The sequence below is a fragment of the Lonchura striata genome, chromosome 6 (genome assembly GCF_046129695.1).
Source record: "Lonchura striata isolate bLonStr1 chromosome 6, bLonStr1.mat, whole genome shotgun sequence".
Lineage (NCBI taxonomy): Eukaryota > Metazoa > Chordata > Aves > Passeriformes > Estrildidae > Lonchura > Lonchura striata.
In genome coordinates, this window is record NC_134608.1 from 53,523,715 (window position 1) to 53,539,066 (window position 15,352).

The 15,352-nt window shown below is 52.3% G+C and overlaps 1 protein-coding gene across 7 annotated transcripts in view; it reads right to left on the reverse strand.

The window, feature by feature from the left end:
* Positions 1-27: 27 nt before the first annotated feature.
* MYRF (myelin regulatory factor) overlaps positions 28-15,352 on the reverse strand; it is a 56,997-nt gene continuing 41,672 nt past the window's right edge. For 3 of the 7 annotated variants that reach the window (XM_077784317.1, XM_077784321.1, XM_077784320.1), the window contains exons 8-27: positions 14,051-14,246; positions 13,359-13,435; positions 12,768-12,878; positions 12,404-12,494; positions 11,391-11,591; positions 10,632-10,740; positions 10,072-10,181; positions 9,455-9,615; positions 8,953-9,025; positions 8,329-8,417; positions 7,933-8,001; positions 7,339-7,419; positions 6,148-6,233; positions 5,840-6,046; positions 4,904-5,182; positions 4,730-4,817; positions 4,400-4,474; positions 4,175-4,277; positions 3,585-3,659; positions 28-3,377 (exon numbers count right to left, since the gene is read on the reverse strand). In XM_077784317.1, coding sequence (XP_077640443.1) covers positions 3,291-3,377; positions 3,585-3,659; positions 4,175-4,277; positions 4,400-4,474; positions 4,730-4,817; positions 4,904-5,182; positions 5,840-6,046; positions 6,148-6,233; positions 7,339-7,419; positions 7,933-8,001; positions 8,329-8,417; positions 8,953-9,025; positions 9,455-9,615; positions 10,072-10,181; positions 10,632-10,740; positions 11,391-11,591; positions 12,404-12,494; positions 12,768-12,878; positions 13,359-13,435; positions 14,051-14,246 — 2,368 coding nt within the window. In that variant the 3' untranslated portion in view covers positions 28-3,290. The remainder of the gene's footprint in view (positions 3,378-3,584; positions 3,660-4,174; positions 4,278-4,399; positions 4,475-4,729; positions 4,818-4,903; positions 5,183-5,839; positions 6,047-6,147; positions 6,234-7,338; positions 7,420-7,932; positions 8,002-8,328; positions 8,418-8,952; positions 9,026-9,454; positions 9,616-10,071; positions 10,182-10,631; positions 10,741-11,390; positions 11,592-12,403; positions 12,495-12,767; positions 12,879-13,358; positions 13,436-14,050; positions 14,247-15,352) is intronic. The other 4 variants (XM_077784319.1, XM_021555971.2, XM_031505112.2 and 1 more) reach the window with 4 other exon arrangements.

Consider the following 15,352-nt stretch of genomic DNA (forward strand, 5'->3'; position numbering starts at 1 on the left):
AAGGGAGGAAAACACCAGGAGCCATCCTTGGCTACAAAGCAGTATTTATATATTTTATTCATATGGGCACATTTACCTCCAGCATAAAACAAAGTCTAAATAAGCAAAACAAAACGAACAAAACAAAAAAAAATCCGGAGAATCCGGAAACTCAGCCCTCAAATTCAGCAAAATATAAATATAAATCAGGAAGAAAAGAGGGAAACCACACTTGTTCCCCACAAATAAAAACCAGGAATCAATAATAACCTGCTACAAATGCGACTCTACGTACTGGCTGGCAAAATACAGTGATTAAAGCTGTGGCAGCAACATTTAAACCAACAAAATTAGTGCTTTACATGGTGTTTTTTTCCTTAATTCTTCCAGTGGTGCCATAGTCTCTATTTACAGGCTTTAAGCTCCAACAGTAGGACAGAAGAGTTGGGAATTTGCTTTTGAAACAACTCCCAAACAGCCTCGTTCTCCGCCCTTTTGTCTTCCTTCCGGCCAGGAATGTCTCTTTGCCGCTGGATAGGGAGAGGTCGGCTCAGAATTCCCTCTGTCCCACACAGGGAAAGGCCTGATTGTGAACTCTCTTGGTACTGATTTGGAACAGGGAAGGGGCAGAGATGCGTTTTTGGGAGGGAAATCCATGCAGACAGCTGTTTCCACAGGCCTGGAAGCAATTCCATTACTCCTTCATTTTACAATTCAGAACCCCTTTGGAGCTCGTTGCTGCCTCGCTGGGAAGCAGCTGATGGATGATTTTTATCATGGAATCCTGGAATGGTTTGGGTAGGAAGGGACCTTAAAGCCCATTCAGTCCCACCCATCTTCCACCAGTCCAGGCAGCTCCAAATCCATCCAACCTGTCCTGGAACACTTCCAGGGATGGAACATCCAAAACTTCTCTGGGCAACCTGTGCCACTTTTAAGACATAAGGTACTATTGACACTAAAAACTTCATCCTGAATCCCTGTCCTCTCCTGATCCCAGGGATTTCTGCCAGCTCCATGTGGGAAGGGCTGCCTTGGGCACTCCAGGAATTGCCACATCCCAGTTAAACCACCCAGGCACCATGTCTGAGGCAGCATTTGGGAATATGTGTGGGAAAATACTGTTCCTTGGGGCTGTTCCCTAAGGAAAAAGGCACTAGAGATGTTTCCAGGCACTTGGTTTGTTGGGAATCTCCCTAAATCCCATGGCTGAGCATTCTGGGGACACCTGAGAGATCCAAACTCCTCCTGGGCCACCACTGATTGATTCCTTCCCTCAGGAGTGGGGTGGAATGTATTGGGGTGTCTTGGCTGGGGATGAGGGTGTGATTGCAGGCTCTGTCCCCCCCAACATTCCCTGTTTGCTCTTCCAGGGGCTTTTATCCCAGCTTGGCATCACTCACCTGAGGAAGGACGTGCCAGCCTGGGCCACTGATTGCCAAGGGAACAACAAACCTGCCAAGGAAGTCACTTCCCAGTTTAAAACCAGAAAAAACTGCTCAGGGCAAGTGGAGGGAAGAGCACTCAGCTACATCCGGGTATTTCCTTCCCAATTTCAGGGAAAAACAGAGAATCCTGCTGAGCATGGAGCCCCCCTGCTTGTGCATAGGTATTCCCAAGCCTTGGGGCATCCTGTTCTTCCACTGAGCTTCCCAAAACTGGGTTTTCCTACTGCTTGGCTGCTCGGGATGCCCTGCTCACCCACTATTCCCCGCTTCCCAGGATTCAGTGGATTTTAGTAACTATAATTCAGTGTTTCCAGGCCTTGAAACCTCCCTACAAACAGTTTCTTGGAGGCAGATGCCAAATCCAAGTGACATCACCAGGAATTTCAGGGCTGCTTTGTTGGGATAAGCTCAGGAGGGGGACAATGGGAGATAAAACCAGACGTGCCCAAAAACCATCACTTTACCTGGATAAAACACATCTTTGTTTTTCTGGAGCAGATTTAGAGTGTCCTTAGGATCAGCATGTGGCATTCCCCTCTCACTTGTTTCCTCAGGAAAATCCATCTTGGAATAACCTGGAGGTGGCTGAGCCTCCAGGAACGCAGACAGCTCCTCTATAGCACGAGGAGCACGATGGGGAGGAGGAAGCACAGGGAGCCACTTGGCTTTCTCACAGGACACATGTGGCTCATTGGGGCCAGAAGGAAATTCCCAATTATTTTACAGCTTAAACCCCACAAGAATTCAGTAGTTTAGCAAGTTAAGGACTTGTAACAGTAAAATATCCCAAATCCCCCCAGCGTAACTCTGTGAGGGCAGGGACAGCCTGCAGCTGCTGCCATCCCAACTTTTGGGAGAACACCACCCCTCTCCTGAGGCAGAGATCCCGCCTGGACACAGGTCCTGGTGTTCCCAGGGACTTAGCCTTGCTCCGCAGGGCATTCCAGGCTTTGCCAGTGCTGCACATCTGGGCAGAGGTTGGCACTGGCTCCAGAGCCGACCAGGCAGCTCCGCACATGCCGCTTCCAAGTGGATAAAAACGGATCCTACCGCACTTAATGTGGGTAAGTCCCGGTCATTTGTCATCCCTGGCTTGAGGACAAATGTCCTCAGGCGTGGCATGGCCTCAGCAGCATCTTGAGTGGGGGTTTTATCCATCCAGATGTGGATATCCCACATGGATATGGGATTTAAGAGCACAAAGAAGAGGGGGATGACGTCAAAGCTGCTCCTTCTCCAGTTGTTCCTAGAGGAACATGTCCATTGGCAGGTCCGGGAGTCTCTGGGAAGTCTGTGGGAAGTGGCCCTGGGCCAAGCAGAAGGAACAGCAACTCCAGTGTAGAACTTCCAGTAGGTCCAGGCACAGCCACCCTTTCCAGGCCAAACTCCAGCGTTTGGCTCTTGGAAGGGGCTCCAGTGTTGAAACAATTCCAGTGTTGTGAAGAACTGATGTGGGACATCTGGGAGCACCAGGATGGGGTTCCTGTTCATGGAAGGAGCATCCCTCTGAGATGTGGCAGAACTGTCCACGCTCAGTCCGGTGCGTTTCCAAATCCAGTGTTGGAAAGGGAAGGGGAAGTGATGGAGGACACAGACATCCCCATAATGAAAGGAGAGGGATGTGGGATGCTGGGAATTGGTGCAAGGTCCCCCCAGGAGCCACCACAGGGCTGATGGTGGCTTTTAGATCCTGTCTGTCCTGAGCTTCAGTGTCTCCAGCCATCACCATTCCAGCTCCGGAGCTGCCACAGGACACAGGGATGTGGCGGGGCTGGGGGCCAGTGGAGCAGGGAATTCAGGAGGCTCCCAGTGGCACCAGTTCCCCTCCTGTCTCCGAGCAGAGGGCACTGGTGCTGCCGGGACTCACTCACAGAGCCAGTAGAACTGGAAGTAATAGTCGGTGAAGAGGTGTCCCAGCTGCTCCAGGGAAGTGCCGCAGTCGGCTCGGCCCTAGGAACAGGAAAAGCAGCTTAGAGAGAGGAGGGCAACTCCAAGGGCAGAATCTGCCTGGATTATGGGCTGGGACAGGGACACATCATCCTCCTACCACCCACAGGACTGTGGGAAGCTCCTGGTGCTAAACCTGCATTTCCCACAATTTAAAAATCCCACATTTCTCTCCTTCCACGTGGCTCTGGACAAGCTGTGGGTACTCACCGGCTGTGCCACTCGGAAGTGGTAGGAAAACTCCCGGAAGGACAGCATCACCAGAGGCCAGCGGTGCGTGGTGTCCTGGGGAAGGAAGGGGAAGAACTGGTATGAGATCAGGAATGAGCTTGGGGGATGTTCTCCAGGCTGGATCTGTGAGGAAATGCACACCCTTGTGCTGTCAAGTGACCCCATGGATGCTTCCTGGAGCACAGAAATGTGGGATGAGGAAGGGCTCTGGGATCTAGAGAGGCTCAGCCTGGAGAAAAGGAGGCTCCAGATGGACCTTCTGGCTCTGCATAACTCCCTGACAGGAGAGGGCAGCCAGGTGGGATCAGGCTCTGCTCCCAGGGAATAAAGGACAGGATGAGAGGAAACGGCCTCAAGCTGTGCCAGGGGAGGTTTAAGTTGGGTATTAGGGAAAATTCCTTCATGGGAAGGGCTGCCCAGGACAGCAGTGGGGTCCCTGAAGGGATTTAAAAGCCATGTGGATTTGGCACTTGGGGACACCATGGCCTTGGCAGTACTGGGCGAATGGTTGGACTTTTCCAACCTCAATGATTCCATGTTTTGTTCCCGAGCTGTTCCCTTCTCCCTACCTGTGCATCTGTGGAGTCAGTGGAGCTGTTACTGTTCACAGCATCCTGGCAGGGATCACTGGAGACAAGGGCACAAAGGGAGATGGACACAGTGGAGGAGGAGCTGGGAAGAGAGGACACCATGAGACCCTGGAAGGGGGAACAAGTGTCCCTTTCCCATGGAGACACTGTGGCCACGTCAGCCACTCCAGGGGCTCCCAAAGGACATGATCCATGGGCACTCACTTCATCTCCAGGGTCAGGTTGGTGTTCACGGCCGTCTGCTGGCTCACAGGGATGCGGTAGCTGAAATTCCCAGTTCTAGGAACACAGAAAGAACATTAGATGTCACCAGGCTGTGGGAAGGTCAGGACACAACTCAAAATGCCTGGCAAGCTGAGAACTGAGAGAGGAGAACTTCCCAATGTTCCAAGGATGAGCCCATCACCAAACACGACCCCTAAGGGAAAGCTGGGAACACCAGCTCCTCTTCCCACAGAGCAGCATGAGGTGATGGCAGAAAACTCCCAAGAAAATCTCCCACTGAAGTGCCACTGGCTGGCCTTTCCCGCTCACCTGCAGGCATTGGCAGCGGCACAGTACTGGGAATGGATGGCCAGGTTGATCTCCAGGATCCGGATGGATTGCAGCACCGGGCTTGGCCCTGCCAGGCAGAGAACAGAGTGTTTAGGAACAGCAAAGGGTGGAAAGTCCAGAGGATGGAAGGGAAAGAAGATGGGATGCACGTACCGTCCGTGCCGGGCTGCTCCATGCGGGGCCGCTCGCTCACCGGCTGCCGGAGGCTGCGCTGCTGCCGGGAGCTGCTGCGGGAGAGCGAGAGGTTGGAGATGTACTTGGATTTGCCCTGGATGTGGGAGAAGGGGGAGGAGGGGCTGGCATTGGGGCTGCCGAAGCTCTGAGACCTGTCAGGAGTCTTTGGCCACTTGGTGTAGGAGGTGGATTTCCCGGTGATGCCCCTGGATTTGGCTTTGATATTTGTCACTGGCAGGAGGGAGGGCTGGCTTTGGTCTGCGGAAAAACGGGAGAGAAGGTTGTGCTGAGAGGCAGAGAAAGGCTGGGAGCACTGGGATTGCTCCATTGTCCCCATGTCACCTCCTGATGCTCCCCAGGTTGCCCAGAGAAGCTGTGGCTGCCCCTGGATCCCTGGAAGTTTCCAGGTGAGGCTGGACAGGACTTGGAGCTACCTGGGATAATGGAAGGTACCCTGCCCATGGCAGGGGTGGAACCAGATGGGCTTTAAGGTCCCTTCTGACCCAAAGCATCCCAGGATTCTGTGCTTCCAATCCCTCTGTGCCTGATGGAGCTGGTGATGGGAGTGAGGAGGGAATGAGGTCAGACCTCAAGGTAGGGCTGCTCAGGTGAGCCGTGCCTGGTGTAGCTTCCCATGACATTTTGCTGGCAACGTGGGAAGCTCTAAATCCTTTCCAGCCCCGACATCCCCCTGGCAACAGGATCCAAACTGCATCACATGGGCAGAGGAGGATATAAAGTATACATCCAAGGATAAGGATAGAAAGGGTATCAGCAATTAGACAGCTTCCAAAGGAGTGGAATGAGAATGATAAAAGGATCTGGAGGGGAGAGGGAAGTGAAATTGTTCATCCTGGAGGAGACTGAGGAGACCTTCTCACAAGGAACACAAAGGCAACACGAGATGACACAAACCTTGGAGATGTCCCAGCCTTTCAGGGAATCTGGGCTGGCCCTCACCTGTCCGGTTGGTGGCATGGGCAGGGCTGGTCTCCGAGGGGACAGTGGAGGAGATGTCAGTGGGAGTAATGGAGCAGCACGTGGAAAAACAGGGAGGGCTGAAACAGGCCAGCACACCGTGACCGGGAATGCCAAGGGCTACTCCATGTGTATCATCTGGGACTGCAGGGACACAGGGAATAAGTCAAGGGATGGAATGGGAGCAGTACCCAGTGTCCTGCAGCCCATCCATGAAACCAGAGCCATCCAAATCCATCACCTACCGTGCTCTGGGGGGGTCCTGCTGCTGGCTCCATTGGATGCGGCTGTGGATCGCACTATCTGCGTCTTGTCAATGTTCTGGCTTGACCTGGAATGTAGGAAAAGATGCTGGAAACCTCCTGGATGTGGACAAGGGGGTCATTTGAAGGTGGCGAGAAAAGTGGCTGCAGCAGGAGGATGGGAAGAGGGACATGGAGTAAGTGGAGATTGGAGAACAGAGTGATCTGGGAAAGGCAGGAGAAAGGCACACAAGACAGCAAGGAGAGCTCAGAAATTCCACAGGGAATCATGTGGCAGTTCCATGTCTGGCAGGGGAAAATCTCAGCTGGTTCAGAAGACACCAGCAACTCTCCTGGAACATGGCGCACATGGTGGATTTGACTCCCATCAGGAGTCTCCTGGGTGGATTTAGATGCTTGGGAATCAACAGGCTTCAAGCTCTCACCACTCCCTAAGGAATGTGCCCCTTATCCCTTGAAGACAGACTGTTCCTCACCTTGTTCCTTAGAAACACACACAATGCCTCCTCCCACCAAATTCATCCCATGGAATTCCAGGTGTTTCACTGCAGCTATCCAAGACCTGAGCTGAGGACACCACATGCACCTCCTGAGTGTAGGGGAGATGGGAAAGGAAGGGAATATTTCTCCCAGGTCTGTAGAACAAGGAGCACTTCTGGACACCTGTGTCCATGTCTTACCTGTCCCTGAGCATCACTCCAGGTTTCTGTGGGATTAACAGAACTTCGCTCATTTAGAGGAATTAAAAAACCGCTTTGTCATCTCCAAGATTTGTCTAAATTACAGGGATTTTTTTTCCAGATGGAAGGAGACTCAATGACAGTCTTCCAAAGAGAATATGGGCACAAGCCTCTGGAGCTTCACCTTCATCCCAGCCTAAATCCAACCCTGATCCTTCAAGCTCCTCCACTGCCTCATCCCTTTTCCTTACACATCTTTATCTTGCTCCTGCTTTCCTGCAGAATCCAATTTCTTTATTTAACCTTTAATTAATTGATTTTTCCATCTCCACTCCTAATTTCTCTTCCCTGACAAGACCTATAACCCTTCCTCCTGGAATCCCACTGGAAGTCTCATATCCCTTTCTCTGTTTTCAGTTTCTTGGTCTTCTGTGGTGCAGGGGAAAAAGGAGGAGACGGGATGAAGGAATTAAATAATGAAACAGTCACATACCGTGGACACAGAGCGACGGGAATTCCGGGACCCCCGTGCCGAAAGAGGGCCAAGAGACAGGCAGTGGGTACAGCAAAGGAGCTACAGGACAGTGCAGGGAGACAAGGAGAACAGGAAAGTGGGAAGATGACCAGGAGGACAGGGAATGAAAGAGGATATGGAAGACAATGGGAAGGAAAATACAAAAATGGGGAAATCAATGACAAAGTGGAAGGAAAATGGGTTGGATGGGAGATGTAAGGAGGAGGGGAGGGAGAAAAATGGGAGAGGGAAAAGAGAGGAAGAAAAAGAGACTCATTATCAGGTTACACGAGCTCCCAAAGCTGATCCAGCCCTGCTGCGCCAGTGGGATGAGGCTGTTTAAGTCCAGCTGGAGGCATCCAAGGAACATTCAGTACATCCTAACAGGAGATTCCCTTTTCCTTCTCTATTCCTCACTTCTTCCTCCAGATAACTCAACTGCCATCAGACTGGGATGTGTGGCTGTGCTTGGCAGGGTCTGCAGCTCTGGAACTGTGCTCAGTAATCCCAGTTTCTGTGCTTCAGCCTCTCCCAGGTGACCTCATCCCACCCAGTGATTCCCAAAATACCCACCCATCGATGTCCACGAGATCCTCCTCGCTGCGCAGGCTCAGCACATAGAGCGTAGACATGGACACCACGCTGGAAAAGAGAGAAGGACAGGGTGAGGAGGAGCAGGGATCAAGGATAGGGCATGGGATCGATCCACTTCCACAGGATTCCAGCCCAGGAGAGATGGATGCCCCACACCTGGGAGTGTTTGAGGCCAGGCTGGAGCAACCTGGGAGAGCGGAAGTTCCCAGCTCATGGAACCAGATAAGCTTTAAGGTCTCTTCCAACCCAAAGCATTCCAGGATTCTCTGGAAAAGCCATAGATCCACAGCCCCTCACTGCACGCCCCATGGACAGCACGATCCCAATGGATGAGCTAGAGGGAGCCAATGCAGAAGCCCAGGGGTGGGATCTCACCTGAATGCCATGATGATGACCAGGGCAATGATGGTGCCCTGAAGGAAGCGCTGGCTGATGCAGGCCTGCTCCGGGACAACCGACGGAGACTGCAATGGAAAATATCCTGGATCAGCTCAGGGTCCCCTGGATCAGCTCAGCTCCCTCGCTGCTCTGCTCCTTGCATGGATCTCCCCGAGCCCATCCCGAGCTCTCTTCCTGCCTCCATGAAAATCCTGAACTCCCCAAGTTAAGGAGTCATTTCATATCTCCATTAGGAGATAGAAAGGGAAGATTATGGGAAAACTGAGGTTGGAAAAGCCCTCCAAGATCATGGAGTCCAACCCTACCCCTAGCACTGTTAAGACCACATCCACATGGTTTTTAAATCCCACCAGCAATGGCGACTCTGGAGCCTGCTCCAGTGCCTCTCAATGAAGAATTTTTCCCTAATATCCAGCCTAGACCTCCCCTGACACAACCTGAGGCCATTTCCTCTTGGATAAGGCAGGGAGGAGAGCTCAGTCTCCTGGCTCCAACCTCCTTCCAGGGATTTGTGGACAGTGAGACTCCCCCTGATCCTCCTTTTCTCCAGGCTGAGCCTTCTCTGCTCCAGGCACTGTTCCTTTGGGATCCATCCCTTACCTTGCTGGCAACTTTGTGGGGTCTCTTTTTGTGAGGCACGCTTCCTGCCCGGCTGAACTGGCTCCCTGTTTGGCTGCAAGGAGAAAGGAGGAATGGAGCTAAGCTGGGCAGGGATAGCTTTCCAAGCCATTCCCAAGATAAAATGGATTTTTCTGGAAGGGAAAAGATGTTTCTGTGGTGTGAGAGTCACAAACCCATTTGGTGCTTTGCCCCAAAACTGGCATAAGCAAGGTCAGAATGGAGATTTTGGAAGCATGGGAAACTCTTTCCCATGAGAAAGCCACTGACTTTAGGGAAACATGGAGACCATTTCATCCTGGGTGTTGTTGGGCTGGTCCTGTGGGAATTCCAAACCTCCTCAAGGTCAGCTCTTTAAATTCACTCCAGGCCAAGCAACACCAGCCAACATCCCAGTCCTTCCTCATCTCCTTGTTCCCAATCTGAGCTGCCCCTTGGAACTTCCTGGGATGAAAGGGGACATTCCCTGTGGCTCCATGGGTACCTGAAGGCTCCAGAGCTCACAGTTGACTTCATGCTGTCCAGCCTCTTGAGCTTGGCCAGCTTGTGGCTCCACCTTTCCAGCTCATCAATCCGTGTCTCCAGGTTATCCGTTAGTTTGCACAGCTCCTTCACGGCTCCCACGTTCTCCATGAAAATCCGCTCCTGCCAGGGAATCAGGCCAGCAAGCTGAGGCACACACCTGAATCTGGATGACCCATGTCCTCCATGTGTGCTGTGGGAGACTGTCCCCTCAATTCCCAGAGCAGCAACCAGGCTGCCACAGGTTGGGAAAGGTCAGGAAACCAGGTGCTCCAGGTTATCCTGACATAAGCACCTTATCTTATCTAGGAAGGGGAGATTAGGACTGGGAGCCTCCCTGCAGGAAGCTGCCAACAAGGAGCCCTTCCCGAGGGAGATGCTGCCAAATTTCACCAGCATCAGGCTGGTTCCTCCCTGCCGGTTTCTGATATCCACCCAGGGCTGCTCCTGACTTCTGGAAGACCAGCCAGGTCTGAAACTCATCTGGGAGCATTTCCCAGGCATCCCACTTTGCCTCTCCCATATTCAGCTCCACAATTCCCTTAGGCCAGGTTCCCCAGCCTCCTGGCTGCCACCAACCTTGTTCACTACCAGGAAATTCTCCAGGGTTTTCCCATTGGAAAAGACCAGGTCCCCAGTGTCCTTCACAGCTTCTGGCAGAATCTCCTTCACCTCCTGAGCAATTACACCTAGAGATGTGGAGATGGAACAGTGGGATGGGAGGGGTTGATCCTGCACCCTCTGGATACTCTGGGAGTGACACCAGGATGTCCCTTTCTCATTCCAAGCTCTGCAGGGCTCCTTGGAGACCCTGAAAGGCAGAGGATGGTCAGACAAAGCTGCTCCCCAAATTCTATGGATAGGGATCATCACCCCACCACAGTGTACTTTGAGAAGCCTTCACCCTGTGGGAAGTACCACCTTCTCTCCCGCACACTAAAGAGGGAATTTCATTAGATTCCTTAATTTGGAAGGTTAGAAGGCCCCTCTTGCCCACCCCACACCTGGGGGGCTGCCCTGGTACAGAGCTGGATACAGCCCCTGGGAAAGGCAGGGAATTCCTGTGGGACATTCTTACGTCAGAGGTGTATTCCCATGGGACATTCCTGTCTCACAGGTGTATTTCCCATGGGATGTACCTGTCTCAGAGGTGCTGTCAATGCCCACCGTGGCTGCAAACTCGGGTTTGTAGTTGTAGTGCACCAGCCTCATCCTGGAGATCCGCTTCAGCTGCTCTGTGGTGTCCACCTGAGACAAAACATGCACATGGAATTCCCAACAGGATATTGCTTCTCAAATCCCCACCACTCTGCATCTAAGCAGGGCAACCCACTATGGCCCATGGGAATTCCTTTAGGAGATAGCCCTGAACCCTGCTCTGAGCAGCCATAAGGACAAACACTGGGATTAATGTGAGGTCGAGACAAGATCTTTGGATAGGGAAATCAGGAGACTGAGTGTCCTTGCAGAACTAGACACAGGGAAGAGAGAATTCCCAAAAACAGGTGACATGATTAAATCCAGCTTTTCTGGACAGGCAAATCCAGCTGAGAGGAATTCAGAGCAGAGCTAAGCCTCTCACGCTGGCTCTGGCAAGGCCCAGTGTTAGTGTTCTACCTGCCACATTAACCTTTCTTACACTCATTTTCTGTCCCTGTGACAATTTTTCACCTTTTTCCCATCGTTTGCTACTTCTGGCTAACACTGCAAGAGTCAATATTCCCTACTACATCAGGGGACTGGCTGTGCTTGGAACAGAAAGAATCCTAAGTCACTTCCCTTCTGCTCTACAGTCATAGGATCATGGAATATCCCTAGCTGGGAGGGACCCCCAAGAATCACTGGAGTTCTTCAGACTCCTGGTGACCCCAAGCCCACCTTGCTTTCCAGGTTCTCACCTCCTGGATGTCCTCTTTGACTCGGATGTCCGAAGGGTGCATCAGGGACCCCATGACCTTCACGTTGCCATGGACCACCAGGGCTTCATCCGGGCGGTCGGTGTTGATTCCCACGCGGCCGTGGTGGAACACGGTGTCTGGGAGCTGTGCCCGCTGCCAGAGCACGTCACTGTCACTCTCAAACTGCCCAGGGTTGGAAGCCTGTGGAGAAATGAGACAACAGGGACTGACTGAAAAGCAGGGAGAGGAGGAAGGTTGGCTCTTCCTGCTCCTCTCCTCTCCCTAAAGGAACATCCTTGCTTCCTTCAGCTGTTATCCCAGCTATCAATGTTCAGCCACTCAGGACAGCAGGAGACCAAGTGACATGGATGATACTCCTGGCTCCCAAATTCAGAGCATTCCAGGCTGCCCGCAATTCCCTGAAATTCTGCACTGGGCATCCTGGAAGCTGCCTAATCAATTGTGGACTTCTTGTCTGAGGTCCCTGTTTGGGTTTTACTACCTGCTTTCATGTTTTGGAGCTGAGTGCTCCAGTGAAACCCTGGGGGAGCTTGGGAATGGTGCCTTTCTCTTCCTGCTCCTCTACCTTAGGATATGAAAAAGTGATGTTCTGGGAGAGTGCCCAGTTTTCCTGCACCTTTTCGTTCCTGCTGCAGAGTTCTAACAACACTCCCCCTTCATTCCCAGCAATTCTACTGGACACTAATCCTGTTTGGGGAATGGGATTCCTTCCTTATCCTGTAATAGGTTCTTCAAGCAGATATGAAAAGTCTGAAGCCAGAATCCAAGTGTGGACAAGGAAAGCCACAAGCAAGGCAGGAAGAGCTTGGATGAGGTGGGAAATCAAGTTTGGAGAAGATCTCTAAGAAAATCAAAGCCAACCCAGCACCTCCACCACATTCACCACTAAACCACAACCTCAGGTGCCACATCCACACATTTTCTAAATGTGGAATGTGGGAAACAGCCCAGGATGGTGCAGCAAAGGAGCCCGGGAGAAGACAGGGATTTACCCGGACGATGATCCGCTCAGAGATGTGGGCTGCCAGCGTGTAGTTCTGGTTCTGGGCGTGTGCCTGCAGGGCAACCACCAGCATGAAGTACCTGTGGAGGGACATGGCTCAGGGACACATCCTGTGCTGGGAAGAGCTGGATCTCCAACCCTTCTAGAGCACTGGGCACCATGATGGGCTTGCAGCACCCCCTCTCCTTGTGCTGGGTGTCCCCAACCCCTCCCAGGGCAGAGACACCCTTCTGGTGTCCACAATCCAAGCCCTATTCCCACATCGCACTCAGGGCACTCTGCCCAACCCAGGGACAGGCAGATCCATAGGATTCTCAGGATGCTCTGGAGGAGGTTCCTGTGTGCTCCCTCACCTCTGGTCTGGGTTGGGTTTGCCTTTTTTCCTCATGTTGTTGGCTGTGGTCTCACTGAAGTGCAGCCGCCCCACAGTGACCTTGGTGACCTGCTCTGGGGGGAGGTTCACCCTGGAAGGAAAGGAAAACAAAGGAATGAGTGAGGATGGCGGCTATCTGGGAATGGTGCCTATCTTTTCCCACTCCTCCCCTATCTCTTCCTTCCTTAGGTGGGAAGTATACAGCTTTCCTGCACGTGGAGGCCTTGAACCCAACAACACTCTTCCCTCATTCCCAACTGGACACTGGTCCAATCTTGGGGCCTGCCACACATACTTCATGCACTGAAGAACCAGGTATGGAGAGGCTGGAGCCACAACCTGGAGAGGAGAGCTTTTTTGGGAATGGCCATCTCTTGGCCTGCTCCACCAGTCTATGACCTGGGCACAGAGCAGGGTTCGGAATACAGAGAAGAAAATAGGAGAAAACTGGAGAGTGTGACACTCACACAGTAGAGTGAGAGACCTCCAGCTCCACCACTTCCCCACATTCTCTTGCTGTTGCTTATTCCCTGGAAGCACAGGATGCTCATTCCCACAAGGACATACTCACGTGACGGGGTTGAAGGGCCGTTTGCTGCGGTCCGACTGCGACTGCTCGATGTTGATGGACTGGTTCAAGGCCTCGAGCTGAAGAGAAGGATTTGGGAATGAGGCACAGATCACAGAGACCTTCCCCCTTCCACCTCCTCTTTCCCAACTCTCTGCCCACCCTTCCATGACAGGGTACATCTGACTCTGAACACCCAGCCTGAGTGTGGGCATTGTCCAAGTGTCAAAAAAGTTGAGGGCGGAAGCATCTTCCTGAAGTGCCTTTATCACTCCAGAGTCAAAGGTGAGTAGGAAGCAATCCTGAAGATAGCCAGACTGAGCCCATCTTAGGACATGTATTTCAATGGCTTCAGGGGATGTTTAGATTGGGTATCAGGGAAAACTCCTTCATGGAAAGGGTGGTCAGACATTGAAACAAGCTGTCCAGGGGCAGTGAGAGTCACCATTCCTAGAGGGATTTAAAGCTATGTGGACATGGCACTTGGGGACATGGATTAGTGGTGGCCTTGGCAGTGCTGGGGGAAGGGTTGGACTCCATGATCCTAGAGGGCTTTTCCAACCTATCCAATTCCATGATTGTGCAATTCCACACATTCCCCTACCACATGAAGAGGTGCTGTTACCTGCTCCCAGCCACCTCCCAACCCCTCTTTTCCCACCTGGATTCACCATGGTCCCTCAGCCCCTGCTTACCTTCACTCCATGCAGCTTCAGGTAGAAGCATTCCAAGGGTTTCAGGCCCTCGGGGGTCTTCACGTACTTGGGATCGCCGAGCATTCCGATGTACACGGTGACCTGGAAGTGGTTCTTCTTCTGGCACACAAAGGCATCGTCTCCCACCGAGAAGTTGAAGCCCTTGTCGGCATCCACACGGTATGTGAGCATTGGGCTGGGAAGAGGGAGCAGGTGAGAACAGGAATTTCCCACAGAAACTGTGGATATCCCATCCCTGGAAGCGTTCCATGCCAGGCTGAATGAGGCTTGGAGCAACCTGGGCTAGCGGAAGGTGTCTGTGCCCATGGATCATCACTGGATGATCTATAAGGTCCCTTCCAACCCCATCATTCTACAGCTCTTCCCAATCAACTGGGAATGAATATGGAGATCCCAAGTTCCAAAGTCTGTCCAAAACCTGCCTCACTGGGAGCAGCAGCTCAGACTGACCCACACCTTGTGGCATTCCCAATGTTACCTTCTACCAGCTGTACCCTTGTATCCCAAATTCCTGCTGAAATCAAAACCACCTGCTCTGGCTGTGCCAGAAAAGCTTCCAGCTCTCCCAGTGGACAGATCTGGAGGAGGAGGAGTGGGAGGGAGGAGGAGGGTTCCATGGCTGCTCCATAAACACACACCAGCTGGAAAGGTTTAATCTACATCTCCTTAATGGGCTGGTTTCCATGGGAATCAGGGAAATATGTGGCCTTTGCAGTGAGTCCCGTTTCCTCACTATCCATAAAGCCCAGTCCTGGGCTGGTGGGCCCTCGGAAGGGGGGGAAGGAGCTGCCTCTCATCCCACAGAATACCCAAATCCCATTGTTTTTAATTAAGGAACAAGGGATGAGATAAAGGGGGAGCTCAGCCCAGCCTTGGATCTCAGGCTTAAAAATTATGGAGTACTTTTCCCTCAAAACCAAACCACTTCTGACTTCCACCTCCAGAAGGACTGGAGCAATGGGAGGGGAGGCGGACAGACTGGCAGTAAGAAATGTGGCAGAACTCGGGAGGACTCCAGGAAGCAGGAGATAGGAATTCTTCACCAGTATCCCTCCTTTTTTTCTGGAATAAAACCATTCTCCCCCTGCTGTCACCTGAGGAGTTAATGAGGATGAGAGCTGGGGGTGATTCCAGGTTGCCATGAGTAATTCTGGGATAGCCACGAGGAACTACTCACTCCTTATGCCCCAGGGAGTCGGGAATGCTGTGCCCTGCTCCAGACACAAACCAGGTGGTGGGAGCAGAGCACTACCTTAGCCCAGAGGCACGAGAGGAATTCCC